Genomic DNA, 23,773 nt, shown 5'->3' on the forward strand with positions numbered 1-23,773 from the left:
GGCAGCATTGTTTCACATTTGGAATTGAAACCAACTGTGGGTTGTCAAGCCTGTCTAGTAAACTGTACTAAATACTTCTGAAAGACTCAAAACAACCATTAAAATAAATGACTTAACATAAAAGGGACACCTCATTAGATCAACACCCAAGCAAAACTCATAGTCACCGGCAAGAGTACCACCTCAGGGCAAACATTTTCCGAGCAAACTGATAGAGGGGGGTCAAGTTCATGACACCAAGGTGGGTTTCATGCATTGATCCATTGCATTAAAAACATCCCCCCCCCCCCCCCCCCCCCAAAAAGAAAAATCATAATGGAACAGTTGCTGTGCAGGTAAGCAAGTGAAATCTCACCTGTGGCCACGCCGAAACCTGGAGAGCTGCACCCTCTCCCGGTGCCAGGACCTCTGGGATGCTCCCTGAGCCGTGCTGGCTTTAGGAGGCAGGGGTGGCGCAACAATCTCAGCCTTCAACTCTGGTGGTAGGGAGTAGTTGGAGGAAGGGGAGGTGGAGGAGGAGGAGGAGGATGCAGAGGAGGCAGTGGATGACGACAAGCAGGAGCGGGGTAAAGGCGGGGTGGTGGTGGGAGAGGCGGGCGAAGTCCTTCTCCCTTCGCCGTCCCCCCTCCGGGGAGCGAGTGGGGGGAGCAGAGCCAATGTCTTGGGGCGTGGAAGGGGGGAGGGCGGGAGGGCGGGGGAACCAGGAGGCTGGACGGCCGTCTGTGTGATGGGGGGAGGGCTCTGGAGGGTGGGGGTGGTGTGAAGGCTGGGGCCCTGGCTCCTGCTGGGTACGTCGGGGGCCGGAGGGGTCCTGCTGCTGGAGGGTGGAGATGAGCCAGTGGGGACTGGGATGGGGGGGACGGGGGTGGGGACGGTGAAGCGCTGAGGTGGGCGGTTGGGGGTGCTCCGTGGAGGGATGGGGGGCAAGGCAGGGTCGCTGCCGGGATCTTCAGGGCAAGAGGCGCTATGCTTAGTCCTCTCCCTGGGCACAGGCCTTGGCCGCTCCTCCTCCGGCCCTCCATCTGCCTCGTTTACTGTCCGGGCTCTCGGTCTATCCTGTTGCAGCCTGGGGGTCCTCACCTCCTCCCCGGAGTCCCCCCTCCCTTCCTCCGAGCCGGACCTCTCTGAGGACCGTGCCGCCCTCTCCCGGGGGGTAGGCCTCGGTCGCTCTCTGGGGACAGGCAGGACTTCCCTCCTCTCCTTCGGGACGGGCACGGGTCTCGCTCTCTGGGGCGGCTTGGGGCACATGGCTGCTCCCCTCCCCTGCTGTTGCCCTCCAACCTCCTCCGCCGCGACGGCTTGCGTGGGACGGGGCCTCGGGGAGCCCTGTGGGTCTGGCTGCTGGTGGGGTTGGGGGTGGGTAGGAGACTGGGACTTGTGCAGGCTGGCCAAGATGCGTCGCCGGTGTCCCGGCAGCGTGACTCCCAGACTCTCCAGCTGTTCCAGAGAGAGGCTCTGGCATTGCCCCAGCGTCAGCAGCCCGAAGTCTTGGAAGGCGTCACAGTACTGCTCCAGACGCAGGGCACACAGCCAGTCCCACACAGACACACACATCTCAGACTGGGACATGGTCGATGAGTAGGGGCGTGCGTTCGGTTGCGCGTCCGTCTGTCTTTCTTGTGTGGTAGTGGATGCGATGGATCACTCTTCAGGTCATTTTTTCTTGCAAACCAGCTGTGAAAGACAAAGAATATACATTACTAAGACAGGTATGAAGATATTTGTTCAGGTGATACATACCATTCTGCCAAGAATTATGCAAAATCCACAGAACAACTGTCTGTATTTTTGCGAGAAATTTTCCCCAGGTTCCTTCTATCCTACGGTAAGAAGTAAAACAAAACTTTTCTAAACCAGCAAACCTTTCTAAAAGCAATGCAGAATAAAAATGAGGAGAAAAAGGGCTTTTGATGATGTTTTAATTGACTATGCTTTTTAATTTGCCAGACGTAAGACTGTCAGTATAAATAGAAAAAAATAGATCGATTTTTATAGGTTTGCCTATTATATTTTGCTGGGGTTATAAACAGAGCAGCAGGCACAACATCTCTGGGCAACTGTCGGCCCAATGCAGTTATTCACACATTACACACATTAAATGTCTGTAAGACCAGTCTCTGAGTCTGTATGGCAGGATGTTGATTTTTAAGATTTAAGAAGAGCCTAAATGCATTTTCAAAAAGCCCATTATTAAATCAAACATATATTCGAGATTGTGTACAATAACATTTTCTCTGCAGTTCTAAAAAGTATGAGAAGGTTATCCTATTTACCCGGTTGTGATGGGATTGATAGGCCGGGCCTTATTTTATGCACCTTTGCACTTTCACCTCCATACCAGATTTCAACATACAGTTTTGACTTCCATTTACAAAAGGCTTCATTTTATTTTGACATAGAATGTTTTTCTTTTTTTTAAGCATTGCAAAGTAACATTGTAACAAACTTATCAAATCAATTATTTTTTGATGTGGGTCAGATTATAAGCACAACTCATAGGTGAATCCGTTGAGATGTATACAGCTGGATAAACTGAGCTACAGTAACAGGGAGACAGCATGAGGTACCATCTGACCAAAGGTAGAATTGAGAAAGATAGGTTGCGGCAGAAAGGGTGCGTTTTAAAGGAAGTAAACACAATGTTGATTTCTCTTTGGTGAAACTACCTGGATAGTTATAAACTCAAAACATATTTAGAAAGTATATTTTCTCTTTTATCAAATTTGATCCTGAACTCATTTTCTGATTAACCATTTGCAAAAAATACCTGCGTAAGCATAGTTTTCCTTACATTCCCTTCGAATTTTGCTACGTTTTTAACTATTTTGCTAATAATTTATTGCCATTCCTTAGTCATGATCTTCTCTATTAACCTGTCCTGAGTCCCCACTACCTAACTAGCAACCAACTGTTTAACTGTGCAAACACTTGCTAAAATTATGAAGTGATGATGCCTGCGTTGTTTATTTTAAATGTCAACTTCTCCAATGTATTTTTAGTTCCTGGTCCGTTTCCGAGTTAACACATATTGTCAAAGTAGTTACAAACTACAAAATCAATCGCTTCTGCGTAGCTGTATGACACTTAAACAATCATTACACTCACAATAAAATTACAAACAGATTAACATAGATAATAGAGTTAGTAGTATAAGAAGCCCTGACAGTGCACGGTACTTCATAGTCCCATCACCGGACAAAATAAACTTCCTAATTTTTGAATTGAGGAACAGGCCCAATGCAAGGGTGTCTCCTATTGATGGGCCACATGACAAATGAGGCAAACGTGTAACATTAGCACCCATGGGTTTGAAATGTAACTATGGCAAGACAAATTTTATGTTGTATAAGAAAACATGATGCCTAATATAGTACTGGAAACACACACACGCACACGCACACACACACACGCACACGCACACACACACACACACACGCACACACACACAATCTCAGCTCATAGCCTCATCGTCCTCTTATTTCTCTCCTCAGTGAGACGAGTAGAACATTTGAAGAGTTCACACCCAGCATTTCTTGTCAACATGTTTGGTCTGGTAACTTTCTTGTGATTCATGACACTGCATGAACTGAACTGTCTACAAACACTTTCAGAACAACACTTTTGTGTTCCTAGGCCCTTTTCTGTGTGGCATGGGTCACATTCTGCTCTCCAATCCCTTCGAGTCTCTCCTATTCTGTGTTCCACTCTATAAACAGCGTCTCTGTGTTGCCTTAACAATGGGGCATTCTGTTGCCTAGGCGAGCATTCACGCACGCACGCACGCACGCACGCACGCACGCAAGCACACAGACACACACACAAAAAAGCATGCACATGAACAAACACTGCAGACAAAATTATGAGAGAACGAAGCAGCATATTGTCAAGGTGCTCAATGCAAGGCCACGTATTCTACCAGCCAGCCAGGATGTGTGTGTGATCAATCGGAAAGGGGGCAGTTTTGTGGGAACATTGAAGAAATTAAAATATAATTATCTTCAATTAGGACCAGAAGCTAGCCTTACTATTGCTGCCATATCTGAACGCTTTCTAAAAACCCAAAATAGACTACTTGGTGTTTGTTTACACATTGAAGCACTTTGTTCAACATGAATTTACCGTCCAAGCTTTCTCAAAGTCCTCCTCGCTCTCCCTGTTTCAGCCCCTCTGTTATAATCACACCCCATCTCTGTATAATAGATTGCCCGTCAGAGAGTTCTGCGTACGTGTGTGTGTGTGTGTGTGTGTGTGTGTGTGTGTGTGTGTGTGTGTGTGTGTGTGTGTGTGTGTGTGTGTGTGTGTGTGTGTGTACGAGCTAGCGAGCGAGAGAGTATGTGAGTGAAAGACACTTCCTGAATACATGAGGGACGTCAAACCTGATATGTAAGATCCTGATATGTAATCAGGATCATCATATCAGGTTTGACGTCACACGTACGAGAACCCTGTTCAGGCCGGAAGAGATAGAGAATGAAAGGTTTCCACTTGCTCCAATATATTTTCAGCTCTTTATCATCACAATGGCAACATAAAGTTCAAAATGGTTCTGCAAACAGATCACACGTCAGCTGCATCTAAATAGGCGAGGTTATGACCTTTTCCTGTGTTAAGCATTTTTGAATACTGCACATTTTGAATACTACAGCTATCTTACGACATTGCGTAATATGACCATACATTTCCAATCGTAAATTACCAATTGTGCATACTTTGTACAAAACAATGTTTTTTTTTAATTCTGCGTAGGCCTGCTCAAAGTTTTAGAGAGTTGAAATCAGGTCAGCCAGTGAGCTGATCCTAAGTAGAGTGGGCATCTAGATCATAATGACTGTCAGACCTGTCAGTGTGTTATCAAAGATACATGCTTACATGCTCTTCCCACTTATTACATCTGCTCATCACCCTGGCATGCTTGTTAGGACAGGGAAACAAACATACATGAACATGAGAAGCACATGTAAACTCTGCGCAGAACTGCCCCAATCGTGAAAGAGGTTTCTGCCCCAATGCAGTAACCTCTTTCAACAGCAGTACGAATCAGTGAGTCTCAAACAACATTGTTTACATTCAACCTTCTATTTCCATTGGGAAGTATCAACTGCAGCATTCTGATGAAAATGTTGTTATTTTTTGGCTTGTTGAAGTCAGTGTGGAAGAGAACTTCTGACTAATGTTACAGGACGTAGAACACAGGGGAAGTGTTGTTCTAGAGGTTTAGCCTCATTCTTCAAATTGGGACTGTAAATCACGAGTCTGGTGACTCGGCCTTGCAGACACACTAAGCGACTGGGAATGTATGGCACAGTCCTTCAATTCCATTAGGACTTGCGGAAATCGGAAAACGAAGACATGATATGTCTAAGATCTTTGAAAAAAAATAGTAATGTATTGTATGTTTTTTAATGTTACACTTTCTTTCTTTTTTTGTCTATAGGCATTCAACATTTTAAACAGTAGGCTAATGATAGACTTAATTTCCATCCCTACTTTTTTACAGCTAGGAAATTAAACTGCTTTCAGACCTTCTGCTTTTCAGTACAGAATGGACCCTCCCACTTAATTCAACTCCCTCCCACCCACAGCCCCTTGACCTTCTCCCCATTTCCTGTTTCCTGTTTCCTTTTTCCCATTTATGGTCATTTCTGGTTATTATTTAATATTAAAATAGAAGTGGGACACTCATCTGATGTGGTTAAAACATAAAACATGGTTGCATCAAGTAAATAGTTGAACAGAAAATCGTGTGTGTGTGTGTGTGTGTGTGTGTGTGTGTGTGTGTGTGTGTGTGTGTGTGTGTGTGTGTGTGTGTGTGTGTGTGTGTGTGTGTGTGTGTGTTAACCACAATAACCAGCGGAAGGCTTTCTGACATAGACCTGTAGAAGAAGTCTAAACTAGCTAGCTATTTTAATACACGAGGCAAGCCTTCTTCAAAGGCCCAATAATGCCTGCGCTTTGATATATAGGTACTGATATGGTTTTTGTATCTTAAACCACAAGTTTGCTATCTGAAAAGAAGACATGGTATTGGACTGAGCCTAAATCATGTTACTAAGACACAAATTGCTTAGCAAGAAATCAGACAATCCTACAAGAACATTTATGATAAGTATATAAAAGTGATTGTGATTGCACTAAACTTTCACTGCAATAACTGCCACCAAATCCTTCAGCACAGCACAGCTGCTGTACATGAAAATGCCACAACAATTAACTAGGAGACCCTTGTATTTATAAAATGGTTACTTTCAACACACCATACTGTTAACCTGCTGAATGTCATTTTCTAGAGCTAATTTATGCATTTCAAGAATGTGGAATGCCCACTCAACTTCCTTTCACAGCTTCCTGTATCTGGCTGACCCCTTTTGAGAGCAAGATATCAAGTTATCATCGGCACACTGTGAATGATGAGACATGTGCAATTTGGGAATGAAAGAGTCATGGACAATGGCAATGTCTTTTTGGTATTTTTTGCTCACAATTGCTCTGCTCACAACAACAAAACATGTTTAGCTAGGAGCAACCTGACTTAGAGTAGTGGCCCATTGCATTAGCTATAGTTCCTGTTTCAAGCACTTCACAACTCAGTGTGACTCAGGGGTGAGTTGTAGTTGGAGAGAGAGACAAAGAGTGTGAGAGAGCGTGAGAGAGAGTGTGAGAGAGAGAGAGAGAGAGAGAGAGAGAGAGAGAGAGAGAGAGAGAGAGAGGTTGGCAAGGTTTAGACAAAACACACGTCTATTCTCTGATATAGTAAAAAAAAAAAAAAAAAAGCCAAGGCGGAAGAACAAATGCTTAATCCTATTTCCAATTTAACTTACTTTATATTGCTTCAGTGGATAGGTAATGTATTAGATGTAGCTCAATATTTAAATATAATCGCCTGCAAAATGTATAAAAATGATCACAACACTATAGACAAAATATACAATATCTGCTTTTTGTATACAATGTATACAAACAATTATTACCAAGCATTGTCCAAAGAAATGGTCAAAAGTTTAAAAAATATATTAAAAAAAGGAATTAGAAAGTGTTGTATAAACCCCCCAAAAAAAACGTAATTTGGAGTTCCTCAAATGTTCTGGCAAATTAATATATTTGAATGTAAGGAAATACAACAAGAGGTTGTGGTCATGGGTCATGGGCGACGATGCTTTGACCCTGACGTGGTGAAAATCGTAACGGGCTGGGAGTACAACCCGGTTCAGTGCAAGGTGCTAACGCACAACATGACGTACATCCACAACAAAGAATCGCTGGCAAGTCATGAGTTTACTCGGCTGTGGTAACTTCTCCTAACTGAAGTCGGAACGGGAGGACGAGCACATTATACATTCAAACACGGGGAAGTGGAGAAGTTAACAGTCACATCATGAACGGGTTGTCGAGGAACCCCCCCCCCCCCCCCCCCCCCCCCCCCCCCCCCCCAAAAAAAAAAAAAAAAAAGCAGGATAAACAAACGCGTCGGCGTCCATTCCGTGCATATTCCTTCCGAGGAAAGGCGTACCGAGGAAAGATAGCGGTTTTTCATGATAACACAGTATGCAGAACTAACGTACATTTCACAGTTGTAAACCTGAATCCAATTTGAACAAGCATCTACTTCCACCAATCATTGCGAACATTTAACCAGGAGTTGGTTAATGGTTAATCCGTATGGTAAATATTAGTTTTAATAATTTCCGAGTTGTTTCGGGAGGAAAGCAGAGACTGTACAAAATAGGTTGAAAGTGAGTTTTGGTGATAAACACATGTAATTCGGGAGTTTTTTTCCTCACCTTCAAATCTTGGTCAGTACTCCAAACCGTGACTACAGGGTTTTGGACGAATGAAGATGACTGGCTGGCGATAAGAGCGAGACGACGGTAGGGTGTAACATGTTTGGCCAGCCAGCGGAGGAGAAGCAGTAGTGGTGGTGCTCGGTCGCAACCTCACTGTCGTCCAGACCAACCAGCCCTGACACCGTCACGTGACAGCCAGAATGCGAAGGGCACCCACCTCGTTCCCTTTTTAGGCCACAACAGCAAATCGATCTATATTGTGTTCCGTCTACAAACTTTAATGGGCGTGCATCCTGGGATTTAAACAGATGGATAGAGCGAACTATACAGACTATGTGGTGAAGTCACATACACTAGCCCTGTGTTTTGTAACCGCTGCTTAGAGTGTCAGCGAGTATGCGTGTGAATTGTGAAATGTTGTATCAGTGATGATAAACCACCTGGATCATTTGTTTTTCCTAAACTGTCACTAGCCTTTAGAGACCACTAGAGGTCAGCCAACGATCATACGAATATGAGTCATAAGTGTAGGGCCTGCATACCCATGTGCCATTCTATCATGGGACAGACCGAAACGAGTACTAGGCCTACTAATCTAATAAAACGACAAAAATGCCTTGCTATTGCAGTTAAATGACACATGAAAGCACAACGTCAAAATCCCATCAAGCCTTATAATTTGATTAGATATCAGCAACAGTTTACTGCAGAAAGGCAAGACACTGTGGTCTTGACATAAACTATGAAACACTATTATTTATTTACACTTAAGCTAATCCTAGTCACTGCTGAAATTCAGTCAGTCCAATGTACCATGTTTAATTAGATTCTAGTTTGCATGTGTTCTAGATGAATGTGATTGAATGAAAAGTGTGATCGAATGAAATAATGGAATGCATGAACTCCAATGACAAACTCAATAAGTAACTAAATACATTGTAAGCTTAAGCATCCCTGTCCATAAACCTCAAGCCTACTTGTCACTCACTGTTGTTGTTCTTTGTTTTAAAAAGCATTAAAAAGACTCATGTGTTTTACGTCAAGGTCATCCTTACTACGGTATTCTCTCAGGCCATTAGTGATCACACAGAGCCCATCCCGGAGGACATGACGTATGATACCACGCACGCGTTTGTGTGCGTGAAGCGTTTTCCATGCACAGTTTTGCCAGTGTACCTCAGGGATCCAAATGAGTTCTGAGGAGGAAGCACATCATCAATACGTCGACGAAGACAACGAAGAAGCAAGGACTTTAATGGCTCAAGATAGATCAGACGGAAACCCCTACAAGCGATGCCCGTCAGAAATGATAGAATGCAGGGTGGAGAGAAAGAGTGAGAGAGGAGGGAGTCAAATGGAGGGAGAGGTGTGAGATCCCTGAGGAGGAGAAGATGAGGAGCAGGGACAAGAGGATAAGAGATGAACAAAACAGATAGATACACGGCAAGGGGAGTTGAGAAGGATTGTGGGGGGGGGGGGGGTGGCATTGAATGGGGTGAAAAGAGTGACTGTAAATGACAAAGAGAGGGGGGAGTGGATGAGATAAAGGGAGAGAGGGTGGGCGAGACGAGGAGGGGTGGCGGTGAGTCATCAGTAGTCTATCAGCTCTGGTGGGCCGGGTTACTGTGGGGGTGGTATTGTGACACAGAAACACATGCACACACACACACGTACACACAGAGACACACACAGGACGTCATGTCCTGTGTGTGTCTTCTTCTATGGAGGCGAGTGGGAGACAATAGAGATTTATCATTTGGCCATGTGGTTCGGAGACCCACACCCCCGCACACACGCACGCACACATGCACACACACACAAAATCATACAAACAAACACAAACAAAGTCATCCCTCTCACACACACACATCAGGGCATGTGTGTGAGAGCCAGAATACTCATTAAGGGGCTGAAGATCGATGGTTGATAGGTAGTAATGTGTGTTAAGAGCAGAGGGCCGGAGGAAAGGGCAGTAAAGAGGGAGAGCAACAGAGAGAGAAAAAAAAACATTTCCCCTTTGTAGGTTGAATTTAGTTTGGAGGGTTAAACAGGGGGTACGACATTGGTCAGTCGTTACATTCCGTCTTACACACTGTCCCCGTTATTTTTTCATACGAGCACCAAGTGCAAACACTCAAAACCACACACCAAAAACAAATGTTTATCTCTGCATATGTGCTTCCTCTTCTGCTGCCTCTGATACATTTTTAATCAGACAAGATCCCATGTTGTCTTGTATACCCTTAAATGCTATTTTCGTGGGTATGTTCTCCTGTGTGATGTATATTTTATGTATGGTTGGTCATCCAGATCATTTTTTTCCCAAGACGTTGAAATGATAGCCCTTGTTATTGTGCGTGTGCACGTGGTGTGAGATAATGAGGAGGATACCCTGCATTAAGTCGCATCATCTGACATCAGGCCTTTCATCCTCTCGCTGTCTCTCTTTCTCCCGCTTCCTCTCTCTCTCTCTCTCTCTCTCTCTCTAACTCGCTCTTCCTTTGCTGCTGAGTCGATCTGAGGGTTGCCATGCCAACAGTTTGGGGGATCCTAAAACCGATCTACATGACGGCACATGCAGAGAAAATGCATCTGCACATACAGCAGACACACACACACGTGTTGGAAATACACAAATATACACACACACACACACACAATTTGTCAATAGGTTATATATCCCTAGGGACTGATACGTAAATGCTTCAATAATGGTGGTTCAGTTAGTGCTGCTACGTGTGTATGTGTACTGCACTACTGTGTGTGTAAGATGAAACATAAATGAGACCCATAAAATGATTCCATTAGGTCAGCCATTAGGTAAACATTTGTTTTAAGGTGCAGCACAAGCACACACGCTAAGGGTAATCCATAACTTGACATGCACACACAAACACACTCTTGCAAGCACGCATGCAATCAAACACACAAAGAATGACTCAGATCGCTCGTGAAAGAATTTTAAAATCTTTGTTAGGAATCTGTGTTTACATTTCAAACTCTACATACATTCATACATCTCTGGGATAAAATACAAACTGTGTGAGCTCATGAGTATGTGTTCTGGAAAAACAAAACAAAAAACAGGGAAACAAGACCTAATGCGTTAAGAAAGACAGAAGGAGACTCCTTGTCTATTTATATTTGTCTACTGTATGTGTACAGTGTGTTTGTGTGTGTGTGTGTGTGTGTGTGTGAATGTTGGAATGGGGAGCTGCAATGAGAAACTCGTCCATATGAATTAGTATTATAAAGCATAATTGGTCACTGCAATTCACACGTCTCACTTTGCTAGCATGTTCAGTGGTAATGGTAACCATTGTGTGGTAACATCCCAACACGTTTGGTATTACACTACGTTCTGATTAGAAACTGATGTGATGAGGTGTGTATTGCACTGAACTTGGGAGGAGATGAGCAACGTCTGTCTCATCTGTCCTGCAAAGGCTTGTTAGATTAAAAATGTATTAATGACTGGATATTTATATTGGTGCTTAAGACAATTCAACTATTCATGGCTGTTTGATTTGTAAAATATAAAATAAAATCAATAGCTATATAACTTCAAATGTATTCAACAAATGTTCTAAATGTGTGTCTGTTCACATGAAGGTGTGTGTACGTGTTAACATGAAGGTGTGTGCATCTCTGTGTGTTTGAGCAGGCATCAGCTAATCCTATGATGCATCAATCAATGCGTGTATGAATGTGTACTGTGCACCTACTACCTTGTTTGCCTCCAGGAACCATGTATGTGTGTGTGTGTGTAGTATGCCATACACCTCTACACAAGCCAATATGTATGTGTGTATTCGGGTGTGTGTGTTTGTGTGTGTGTGTGTGTGTGTTTGTGTGTGCGATGCTAATGCTAATCGCTGTCCCTCTCCCTCTCCCCGGTTTCAGCCAGGCAGCTCTCGTCAATGTTCTCCAGGCTGTCGGCACGTTGGATGCTGAGCTCGCAGAGCGGGATGATGGGTAATGTAGTCTGTTCTGGGAAGAGCCATGGCTTATAGGCTTTGTTGTGTCTCTGCTTCCACTCTGAGTATTTGAGACATGCTTTATTGATCTTCTTCATTGCCTACAGTGGGCATGAAACAGATGAGACACATTTAAGAATGTTTACTGTTGATGGTGAAAGGGATAACCTCTAAAACACTCAAACACACACACACACACACACACACACACACACACACACACACACACACACACACACACACACACACACACAAACACACAACCACAGACACGGACACGGACACACGCAAACACACATGCAAGTTCTATTGGTAGGAAACCATCTACGACACTGCATCACATAAATAGCCAACATCATACTCTTCCTGACGCTGTAGTGTAATGAATTAACTAACAAAACACATTTTGATCACCAACAGAGCGTTTTACGTTGCTCAGCCTTCTTCTCCTAAGGTGTGCTTTTAAATGTATTGTAAAAACTAAAACACACTCTTGGCCTGGAATGGCTAATGGATGAAGCATCTCAAAAGGGACTCAGTGGACAAACTGCTGCTACTGTGGCAGTAGCATTAGCAGCAGTCTCCAGATAATAATGCTAACTGAATACCCTGGTTCTCTGGTAAACAGCTGAGCCAAGTCAACCGAACCGTCATGATGTTACTGTGTGTCGTGACTAGTGTCCCTGTGGGTCTGTGGTGCACATGCTGCCATTTTTGGAAGCTTTGCACATGCCTCTGTTCACATACACAGACCCACACACAAACAAACACACACAAAAACAAACACATCACACATAATGTGTGTCGTGTGTGTGTAAGCATGTCTGTGTGTAGGTGTGTGTTCGTGAGCTTGTTTTTGTATGTGTGTGTGTGTGTGCATGCCTATTAGTGTGTGCATGGGTGAGTGTGTGTGCATGCGTGTGTGTGTGTGATTTACTTACTTTAGGAGCCAGGAACAGGGAAGACTTGTTTACAACCCATTTGGGGAGAGAACCTGCAGAGGAAGAGACAGAGAGGTTAGACAGGATGGAAACTGAATCAAGGGGGAAGGTTTATTGTTTTCTCATCATTATAGGTTAACTGACTGGGATAGGGAGTTTACAGAAAGACCTTGCAAGAGAGCGAGAGTGAAAGATGGTGGACCGAAAGAAAGGAGGATGGAGTGAAGAGATATGCAGACAGGTAGAGAGAACAAAAAGGGACCCAGTCCTTCATATAGTTACTATGGTGACTCCTTTAGAAATAAGAGCACAGGAGGAATTACTCGTTACAACTTGAGGCCCACGAAAAGAGGAATATCTTCTCTAAAATGGAAATGCTATCTTAATGCTATCTTTATACTGACATACAGCCCTTTTTTCAGTTGGAACTCTACATGTATTCTACATGTTCCATGTAGAATACATGTAGGAGCATTTGGATGCAATGGATGTCATTGGTGTAATTCTGTGTGCGTATTTGTGTGTGTGGACAAGCATTTGTGTGCATGTGTGTCTTGTGTCTTACCTCGTGGATCTACCTGGGCCAGGTATGTGAGGACACAATGATTGGGTCCCTGATGCTGAATCATGTAACCAGTCTGAACGGAAATCGCTCGCACCATGTCCTTCTTAGGAGGGTATTTCTGCAGGGGGAACACACACACACACTCAATCTCAGAATGCAGTTAGTCATGGCAGACAGCTTCCACGGTGAATGCATGTACGCTCCAGAGGAATACAATAGTGGCAGAGATTTTTTTTTTTTTTTTGTGGATATCGAGAAACAAACAAACATTTACACATACAGAAATAGTGATACACACACACGCACGCACGCACGCACGCACACGCACATGCACACACACACAACTACAGACACTATGCAAAACCCTCTTGACTGTTGGCTGCTTTGTGTATCAGATTATAAGGTGCATCATTGATGGACCAGTAGCGGTAACCGCCACCCAAGGGCCTGTTGTTATTGGGGCAGCCGGTCTGCACTGGGGCACTTAAGGAGCACAATATGCAGCACTCAAGCCCAAGGCCCCAGCATCAGCATAGGGGGCCTTTACGCAAACCACTTTATCCTGTTACAGTGCTACTCGCCAGGCCCGCATATTGCTTTCACCTCCACATTAACACACTGGCTGAACATGCAAAATATCAGCATGTGCTGTACACCCCCACATACCCGGGCACAGGACTACAGCTACTGAAGATTTTGTTCATAATCACTCTTGCACCATGCGGGCCAGTCTATGTGCAGGCTGCATGATATGAGGTATTTTTGGGGAAGTGGAGTTAAGATAAGATAAAGAACAGGATCTGGACTGTGCAAGAATAATAATCGGGCATGTGTGAGTGCAACTCGGGTAGGACATGTGTGAGTGTGCAAGCGACAAATATTTATCATATCATTATTCCGGAATGCTGAAAAGCATGTGTAACAGATCATCGAGTTTTGTCTTTGTGATGACTCAGTGTAATCAAATATGAGCAAGACATATTTTTTGCATGTGTGACAAAGTTCTTTAAACACAGTGTCAGCCTGTGGCATCGGGCTACCAGGTAATGAAGCCCAGTGCCATCTTTATTAGATGAGCTCAGTTTATCTGCTTTTTTTTCCTACGTTTAAGGAGAGAGCAGAGTAAAAATGTCATGAGTGGAAACTATGATGGTGGTTTCCACCCGTTTGCTTATCAAACTGACCTTGACGCACACAAGAAATCACAGACCGAGGGACAGACCTACACACACCCATCCCCCCCACACACACACAACCCTACACACACAAACACAAACTTGTTCCTGACCATTAATTACTGCAAGAATGCGGAAGGTTCAGGCGGAAGTCTACAGCCAAAAGTCACGTGAGAAGCCATATCCTTCAGCAAGCAGTTAATTAAAGAGGTAGAGACAAGGATAGATAGCATGGAATGACAGCAGAGAGAGAGAGAGCAATGAAGACAAAGTAGGAAGTTAAGAGAGAGTGAGGAAGAGAAAGAAAGAGAGATGTGTCTATACTGAAACTACCTATTTTTTGTTATCTCATGTTGCCTACTTTCAAATAGATGTTTGTTCAATTTTCAAATTCGAGAGAGAGAGAGAGAGAGCGAGAGCGAGAGCAAGAGTGTTTGTTGCTAGTGGAAAAAGTAAGCCAGGTTGACTTTTGCTAAATAAGAAAGCATTTTGAGGGTAGTAAATAGACTTACTTGGCAACAAAATCCAAAACATTGATTTCCAAGCCTCTAGGTGTATACACCACTACTACATGTTTTATAAGACACTGAATTGTATCAAGCAGTGTGATATCAACAACCCCAAACACTGGACTGGACCAGAGAAGTTGAGTGGAATCCATCCATCCAATATGCTCCGTTCAATTTCTAACAAGGTCAAGGACAGCTAGAAAGAGAAGTACTCTTCCAATTTGGACTGCACCCAACACTTAACACTACTTAATGGCTCAAACTGCTTCACTATCCCAAAGGGAAGATGTCGGCTTTACAACCTATGACCCAGTGGCATCGATACTGACGATCACTCGTAAATCCGGACATCCATACATAACACTTAATGACGACAACGAAACCAACGGCACTTGGAATGCTCGTAATGCTCGTAATGTTCACGCACCTGGAAGAGTGTGAGTGTGTGTGTGTGTGGTTGTTTGTCTGTGTCTTTGTGTGTGTGAGTAACGTGTGTGTGTGTGTGTGTGTGTGTGTGTGTGTGTTTGTTTGTGTGTAGTAATCACCGAATGCTTGACTGAGTAGTTCATGATAATGTAATCTTTTCCGATTGGCAGCCAGGAGCGAAGTGTGACAACGTCACGGTTGCGAAGAGGCTTGGGACATCTCCCTGGAACACAGGAGGAAATGATTGGTGTTGGGCTACATCTGTGCGTGTTCGTCTACATCCACATACATGTTTGTGCGTGTGCGTGTGCGTGTGTGTGTGTGTGTGTGTGTGTGGTATGCATGCCCTTTCGGGCCAATATGTGTGTTTGTGTGTGTGCGTGAGTGAGTGATTTAGTGAGTGAGTAAGTGAGTGAGTGAATGTGTATGTGTCTGTTTCTGTGTCTTTGTCTGTGTGTCTGTGTGTCTGTGTGCCAGTGCATGTTTTTCACATACATGAGTAGTATCCAACATCGGTGTTGACGGTGAGTCTTCCGATGTCGAAGGTCTCAATGACACTGGAGTCCCACTTGCGTCGGTACTCGGTGTCGTGGAGGACATCGTACATGGTCTCGGCGGACACATCGTTGCACACCATCCGACACTGGCAAACCACAGGGAGAGAGATGCTCATCAGTTTGTCCACATGTCATTCCTGTCGCTTGTTCACTGTGAAGAATCCCCCTTTTTGTTGTGTATTCATTGGGAGATTCTTTAAAACAACTAACCCAAATTCCTGTAGTATTATCTTATCTTAGCTTAAACAAGAGCAGAATTTGACAGTTTAAAGTACACATAGAAAGACATTTGCACAGTAACACACATTTGCACACAGACCAGTAAATTACCTAAGGAGAAAGGCCAATTCACACAAAGAAACCGGATATTAGCAAACATAGAAAAAAAAAAATTACGGTTACAGTGAGAAGGCTATTTACATGTTTTAACATAATAATCTAATCTTTGAACGACACATTAATAGAGACACACCCACAGAAACACTGAGTGAAATGGAAGGGACTGTAAATCAGTTGGTCACAACTGGGAATAAGAGACACAGAGCAAGTGGAGCAGCAGCAAGCCAACAATGGGAGAGCGAGAGAGAGAGATTTTATAAAAAACAAAAGGTGAAAATGAGAAGCACTGGAGCCTGGCCAATGGGAAAGAGTATTTAGACACTTGACGAGCCAAGCTTTAAGAAAGTACACATGCAATGCCAATTCAAGGTAAAAAAAAAAAAAGAAAGAGAGAGGACAGAAATGTGAGAACCATTAAGAGGGAGAGAGAGAGAGAAAGAGAACAATGGAAGCAGAAAAGAGAGTTTAGAAAGAAGAAAAAACGGACCATAGAAACAGTAAGAACGCCTTTTGGCCTAATTAACAATTTCACTTTTATTATCAATCAGTCAAATCATTTAATCCCCTCTTCTCTTCATCCACTGGCCTCATTTATCTTCATGCAAAATCTAGTAGTTTGCCCCATTTTAGATGGCCTCTCACTTATAAAGCTGACTTATAAAAAGGCTTAAGTGAATAAGTGATAACTTAAACTTGGCGGCAGCAATGTGATTAACCTTTCAGCCCCACCAGAGGGAAGGCACTGGGATTGAATCCATGCCTTTCTGTGTGGAGTTTATATGTTTGCCAATATAAAATGTATGGCAATTAAAAGTTTAAATCTGAACAAAATAATACGAATACGGTTGACAGGAAATTGGTCTGGTCCCATGTTGACCATATGCCATGTAGAATAATTCTGCTTGCACAAAATTAGAACATGTTCCTACATTTATGCATTGCCATATCATGTATTATTAACATGCTAGACATCATCATTTAAAAACCCATTTGAAATTGGGTATATCAAACTCAAGGCAAAGAAAATAGAAGGAAAACGTCTAAAAAAAGACCTAAACATTCCTAATTTACCAAATTGGATTTTCCCAGAAAAAGATAGAATTCAATAAAATTGAGTTTAACAAGGGGAATGTCCTTCAAACAAACCTTTTTAAAAACAATTATCATCATTAAGTGAAGTCATAGGACCCCTTTGTCAGAGTTTTCCAGAGCCATCTTCTCAACACTTTCTCTTGTACACGTATGTGTTGGTATGCACATGGGTCTTGCAGCCCTCTTGCTGGATGTAGGAAAAGTATAGGGGACCACGGTATGCTCGGTTATTAACAAGTTCCTTCATGGAGCTGATGGTGCTGCCACTTAGCTTGGACTTAGCTAGGGAAGAATGTAGGCTAGGAACAGATTAAAAAAAGAAACACTTTTGCTTCAGGGCCTCGCAAATGATGTTTGTGTGTGTGTGTGTGTGTGTGTGTGTGTGTGTGTGTGTGTGTGCGTATGAGCAGAATGAGTGTGCGCCCATGATCCTCACACAGAAGCATGTACCAGATGAACAAAATTTGCAACAGAATTAAAACAGAAACCCTGTATCCGTCAAGCATAGATATGTACAGGTAAGCCTGGAGGAAAGTAAACAGGGTGCCTGGCTTTGTGTCTATATGACTTGAGTCAGGTGGTGTTTGCTTTAGATAAGTTGTATGTGTGTCTGTGAGTGACTGTAAGTAGGACCACAGCATTATTGCCAAGACGTGCTATTTCCGCAACAGAGGTATCAGTTTAAAGGGCAGAAAAGGACATACATGGTGGTAATATGGTTAAATGTAATAGATTACATTCATCAGTTGTATTAATTATTATTATTATTATTATTATTATTATTATTATTATTATTACTCAAATATTTATTCTGTTTGTTGTTGTGGTGTTAAGTCAGTGGTGCAATCATAATCTGTTAGCTGAATTGGTTGAACATTAAGTACATGTTGAACACCTAATGCACTATCATTATTTGCGGATCCGTCCATCCTAACTAGCTTTCCCAGCACCCCACTATTAGTCAATCCAACTGTTGGTTTTCTAGACCACTTTATCCCTTCTAAGGGTCGCAGTGTGTAAATGTTTTATGCTTCCGCAAGACTTGTGATACTGCTGATGTTGTTTGAGAGATGTGAAAATATATTACACTTACAAAGCCAATTTTGCTTTATTTGCGTGTGTTTGGGTGTGTGTATGTGTGTGACTGTGTATCGTAATTCTATATCTCACCAATTCAGCAAACCTGACTGATGACGTAAGGAGAAAGGGAGAGAACAGGGAAAATAAAGGTCAGGTGTGTATGCATGTGTGTGTGTGTGTGTGTGGGTTTGTGTTTGTGTCAGATTGCCTTGTGAGTCCTGATTGAAACCCCTCATGTGAGCTACTCTTGCACGTGTCAATCAACCCCACAGCACCCACCCACTCACATTTTCAACTTACTCTCTGTCTCAACCCATCCTTCTATTTAACGCCTTTACCCTGCCCCTTCTTTTTTGGTGGTGTATCCCTATTAGGGATACACCTATTAGGACTAAGGAATGGTAGGAAGGAATGAATCCCATACAACCTTCCTCATGTATCCCCTTCCATCCTCTTTCCACATGGGCTTTATCCTATTCCAATCTCCCCCCCCCCCCCCTCCCTCCCTCCTTCTTGTCAAGTCAATTCACATTTTCCTCCCACTGGTTCATGAGTGGGAGAGAAAAAGGATGAAAGGTTTGGGAAGGCTGTAATAAAGGAGGGGGGGATGTTGTTGTTTATGTGACTCACAGAAGGGCTTCCCCGTGCTTCCTCAGGCAAGAAAGGCGAGCTGCGGAGTCATCAGTCTGTGTGTGTGTGTCAGTGTGTGTGTGTGTGTGTGTGTGTGAGTTGGTGTCATTGCTTGAGGAAAGACCCAGTTGAGCAGCATCCATCTGACAATTTTCAAACCAGTTGAGTAAACAAGAGACATGCTAAAAATGACCCACCCACACAGAAGTGCTCAGCATATTCTGGTATTCTGATAATGGTCACGTTGAGGAAGACAACGGCGATGTTAATTGTAATTGTGCTAGTTCATGCGTCTGTCAGTCATTACTGGTGATTATGATCACAATGAGCATAATTGCACTGCTAATGATAATGATGGCGAGGAGACAACAAGAGAAGGGAGGTAGAGAGAGATGGAAGGAGAGAGAGAGCGAGAAAGAGAGAGAGAGAAAGAGAAAGAGAAAAAGAGAGAGAGAGAGAGAGAGAGCGCGCGCGCGAGAGAGACACAAACACACACACACACACAGAGAGACAGAGAGAGCGAGGTAAACGTATGGACAGAAGAAAGAGGACAGTGTGGAGGGGAAAGAAACAGAAAGAAAAGAGAGAAAGCTTGGTTCTCATTATGTTCACATTGCTCATTCCACATGCATCAGCTAAGAAGGCATCCATGGCTCTGCTGAGTCTATAAATAGAAGGACTGCATGTGTGGCATTGCAGAACAGACACACATTCGAGCATACATACACACACACACACACGCTCTCTCTCTCATTTACAAACACACAAGCAAAAGCCTACACACACAGCCTTAAAACCAACATTAAAACACACATACACAATCACAAATAAACAGTCACACAGAAACAATGCCACAAGCATACAGATAGTCAGACAAATGCACAAACAACAAAACAGCACACATACACAGCACACAGACATACACTTTGCATACCATCTGCGGGAATATGCACTATTAGTATATGCTGCACGGGAACCTCCTAAGATGGCGCAATTTGATTGGTTTGCTACCTCGGGATATTGGGCAATATCCCATGATTGAGAACTCAAACTCGGGATATTGTTTTCATCGCATGATATTAACGTGACGGTCGTCAAATAAAAACAAATAAACTGCTAATAAAAACAAATACATCCCGGCAAAAAGTGTTATCTTGTTTCGTTTTGGAGTGTGCACGTGTAGTATATACTAAAAGAATTATTTACCTTGAATAATTGAATAATTGTTAAATATATAACGTCACACTAATCAGGGTTTGACTGACGGACTATGTGTGAGTGAGTGAGTGAGTGAGTGAGTGAGTGAGTGAGTGAGTGTGTGTGTGTGTGTGTGTGTGTATGTGAGTGTGTGTGTGTGTGTTTAGTGTCCATAGTTTGTGAGAGACAGAGAGCTTGTTTATTAGAGAGCAAAAATGCGAAAATAGCCTACCCATGCAAAATCCACCATGCTGTGATGTCATATTGACATATAGGTGAAGCTCCAGTTAGAGATTAAGGACCCACCCATAATCCAACTATTTGAATGTTTGTGCATGTGTTTGTGGAAGGGAGGGGAGCGAGGCGGGAGTTGGAGAAGGGATAGGGGAGGGAGAGAGAAAAAGAGAGAGAGAGAGAACTATAGAGAGACAGTATTAATTCTACGTCACTTTGTTTGCAGAGCTATCATGGGAAAACACACCTGTCTTGTCTAAGCAGATGCTAAGCAGTGCTCACACACACACACACACACACACCCACACAAACACACATACACCTTACAGTTACGGCCTCACCTTAAGTACACATAGAATTTACTCAGAATATAAGGGCAAACAGTCCAACATGCTTCAGTTTACCTTCTTTATTTTGTCATTGAAATAAAAAGAACATGATGTGCAAGAGGCCGTCCGTGAACAATCACATGCTTTCATATGCTGCGCCTAAGCCTACAGCTATGTTTAATATGACATGGTAACACACATATTATCACTGTCTAATGGGGGTTATATAAAACTACTACTACGGACAATCTCTACCTGTCCTCTCTCTCTATACATTCCCATCAGCAGACCTGCAAATCTGCCTTTCATGGCATGGGACCATGTACTGTTCAGTGTTGACCTTCCACCCTAGACTGTTTCTGTACGATGAACGAAAGAGGGTTCAAATATAACGTTCAACGTTTTTTCGTGCTCACCTTGATCTTGTGGAGGGACTTTTCTTCATCCAAACTCTGGATCCACACCGTGGTGCCGGACTTGTTGTACGTCACATTCCAGCCCTCTTCACATAGACACTCCGCCTTGAAGCTGGCAAACGCCTGGTCATCCGGGATGGCAACACTCCCTCCAGACATGGCTTGTTACCGGGATACTCACCGGGGGACGGGGTTGGAGAGACAGGGAGTGTATAGGCCGGTGCAGAGGTTCACGGGAGAGGCAGGCAGTGAATCGGTAGAGACAAAAATTGGTATAGACCGGGCAATAACGTCAGATCAGTTCAGAAACGGGAGAGCCAGCCAGCCGTATGCCTTCAAATGAGAATAACTTCTCTAATTACATTTCCCTCTCACGGGGGCCGTTTGTAGACTCAAGCTCCTCGACTGGTAGTCTAATCTGTGTATGCCCTCGTCAGACGAGGTAGTCAGCGCTATGCACACAAACTCAGATCAAACAGTTCACTGTTCTGCACACACAAGTAGCATACGCAAAATAACCCCTATTATGCTGCAATAATGTGCTGCAAAAATGTCCAAAAACATGAAGATATTCCCATCAATCGGGGTGAATGAAAGAAGTTTCGGTCAACTCAGGGTCCACACGTCTCTTTTCAGCCCAAACATATGTTTTTCTTTCCGCGTTTCTCTCTCTTGCGTTGGTCTGGATATCTCTGGATAAAAAGTCGACGCAGGAAAGGTAGACGGTAGAGATGTGGCAGATCAACGTGTCCTTCGGTCGGCGTAATTCTTTTTCAGCAATTCTCCATCGTTGCCTCTCTGTTGCAGGTGGTCGGAGATGCAGCGAAAATGAGGAAAAGGAGGAGGAGAGGGAAGACACGGTTGGCGAACGGATCGACTGTACGATTGACAACTCTGGGTGGGACCGCCCCCCGACCGTCTCTTTAAGTATCCGCACTGAGGCGACGCGCACACGACCTCCACGGGACAGGTTTTATTGAAATGGGGGCGCGCCCGGCTTCTGGCACAACCTGTTCTTGGTTATCTCTCCATCTACAGTATCAATCTACCCCCCACCCCACCCCACACCCACCCATCCCCTCACACACACAAACCCCCCGCTCTCAAGGTGCTTATTAGTGCTATGGCTGTGGCTCATGTCGCTCTTGGTCTACCGGTTTAACCCCATTCAAACAAAGCCTAACACACACACACACACACACACACAACACAGTAAACACACTCACGACAATATCCTGCCCTTCAATGGGAGCATGAATAATGTAGAGCAGTGGTTTCCATCCTTTTCTGACACGTGATCCCAGCTCTAAGACCACATTTCTAGCGGCCACCCAAACGAAAACTTTTGAGCATCTGCTTCTACAAAAAAATGTTTCTACCCAATCGACGTCAGCCGTTCACGTTATTGCATCCCCCTACTGCAGACCAAGTGTTTGCTCAAGGCTATGACTAACTACGCTCTAGTAAACCGAAATTCTGATATTAATGTGTATCCTCAGTTGTAACTAGTTCACCCCATAGCATTACACAGCGAGATAGCATTATTTATATTTGTGTATGTTTGTGCCTCTTTCTATTGGCAGAATATAGGGAAACTATTATATCGAAACAGCATTTCTGTTTGATGACGGCTATGGTGTGTGTGTGTGTGTGTGTGTGTGTGTGTGTGCGTGTCTGTGTGCGTGTGTGCGTGTGCGTGTGTGTTTGTGTGCAATGTAATAAATTAAAAATGCCATAGCATAATCAGTAACATAAGTTTTATCTATCATAGAAGTGGAATCTAAGAAAGTAAACACACAATGCTACTTAGTGCTTATATAAAACTGGATGCTAGATATAGGGCAGTGGAGAACTCATGTGAAGGTTTCCTGCATTTCTTTCCTGCTGCCTATGACCAATTCATCCTTCATGTCCTTGGCCATATATAACCCATAACCTGCCACAGCAGGCCATGAAATAATAATTAAATGTTGCACCACGTTTCTTTGAGATATTTTACTTTAGTGCCATCTGGCGGTCATCGGTTATAAAATGCAATAGTCACACAACGACTACTGTATAACCCATCAAGCCAATCCTGTAGTGTGTACCTTTATTCAACAGTCTTTTGAATAATAAAAATTTTGATACAATTTCAGCATAATGGAGAGTCAACAAAATGACAAATAATAAGTCCTTCCATCAGCATAATTGTAATAATAAGGAGGAGCATAAGCAGTAGCGTCCTCATACTTCAGAAATCTCTCCTTTACTCCCATGTCAGTTACATACCTGAGTATATATGACAGCTGAGCAGTGTTGCTGAAATCAGTGGTCTCATCAACCTTGACTGCAACAAACTTAGTTTGATCGATCTCCTTCTTGATGGCATCATTCAGCAAATCGGCAACAACATTTATGATGTCATTCTGAATTTTGCCTGATGTGCCCGTAAAAACGGTGGCAGTGGCAAGGTGGAATCGCAAGTCAGCATCATAGCCGGACAGCAGAGACAGCAGTTCAAGGTAATTACCTCGGTTCAGGGA

At 43.5% G+C, this 23,773-nt stretch overlaps 2 protein-coding genes across 4 annotated transcripts in view; both read right to left on the reverse strand.

Annotated features, from left to right (window-relative positions):
- arap1 (ArfGAP with RhoGAP domain, ankyrin repeat and PH domain 1) overlaps window positions 1–7,920 on the reverse strand; it is a 41,889-nt gene extending 33,969 nt beyond the window's left edge. For all 3 annotated transcript variants that reach the window (XM_079732073.1, XM_079732072.1, XM_079732071.1), the window contains exons 1-2: window positions 7,779–7,920; window positions 356–1,674 (exon numbers count right to left, since the gene is read on the reverse strand). In XM_079732073.1, coding sequence (XP_079588199.1) covers window positions 356–1,569 — 1,214 coding nt within the window. In that variant the 5' untranslated portion in view covers window positions 1,570–1,674; window positions 7,779–7,920. The remainder of the gene's footprint in view (window positions 1–355; window positions 1,675–7,778) is intronic.
- A 2,807-nt stretch (window positions 7,921–10,727) lies between these two features.
- On the reverse strand, window positions 10,728–22,145 carry stard10 (StAR related lipid transfer domain containing 10). Its single transcript, XM_079733354.1, has 6 exons — window positions 21,249–22,145; window positions 15,870–16,017; window positions 15,494–15,597; window positions 13,265–13,382; window positions 12,700–12,752; window positions 10,728–11,859 (listed from the first exon to the last, which is right to left on the reverse strand). The coding sequence occupies exons 1-6, from the start codon at window positions 21,405–21,407 to the stop codon at window positions 11,650–11,652; spliced, it is 792 nt and encodes a 263-aa protein (XP_079589480.1). The 5' UTR covers window positions 21,408–22,145; the 3' UTR covers window positions 10,728–11,649.
- Window positions 22,146–23,773: the final 1,628 nt, after the last annotated feature.

The sequence above is a fragment of the Pollachius pollachius genome (genome assembly GCF_949987615.1).
Source record: "Pollachius pollachius genome assembly, chromosome: 3".
Taxonomy (NCBI): Eukaryota; Metazoa; Chordata; class Actinopteri; order Gadiformes; family Gadidae; genus Pollachius; species Pollachius pollachius.

What these genes read in the sequence shown, in the direction of transcription:
- stard10 (XM_079733354.1), bottom strand. Translation starts at nt 21,407, where the DNA reads ATGTCTGGAGGGAGTGTTGCCATCCCGGATGACCAGGCGTTTGCCAGC. An exon ending in ACTACTCAGTCAAGCATTCG is followed by an intron (nt 13,383 to 15,493) that starts GTGATTACTACA and finishes TTCCCCCTGCAG; the next exon opens with AAATACCCTCCTAAGAAGGA. An exon ending in CCCTGTTCCTGGCTCCTAAA is followed by an intron (nt 11,860 to 12,699) that starts GTAAGTAAATCA and finishes TGCCCACTGTAG; the next exon opens with GCAATGAAGAAGATCAATAA.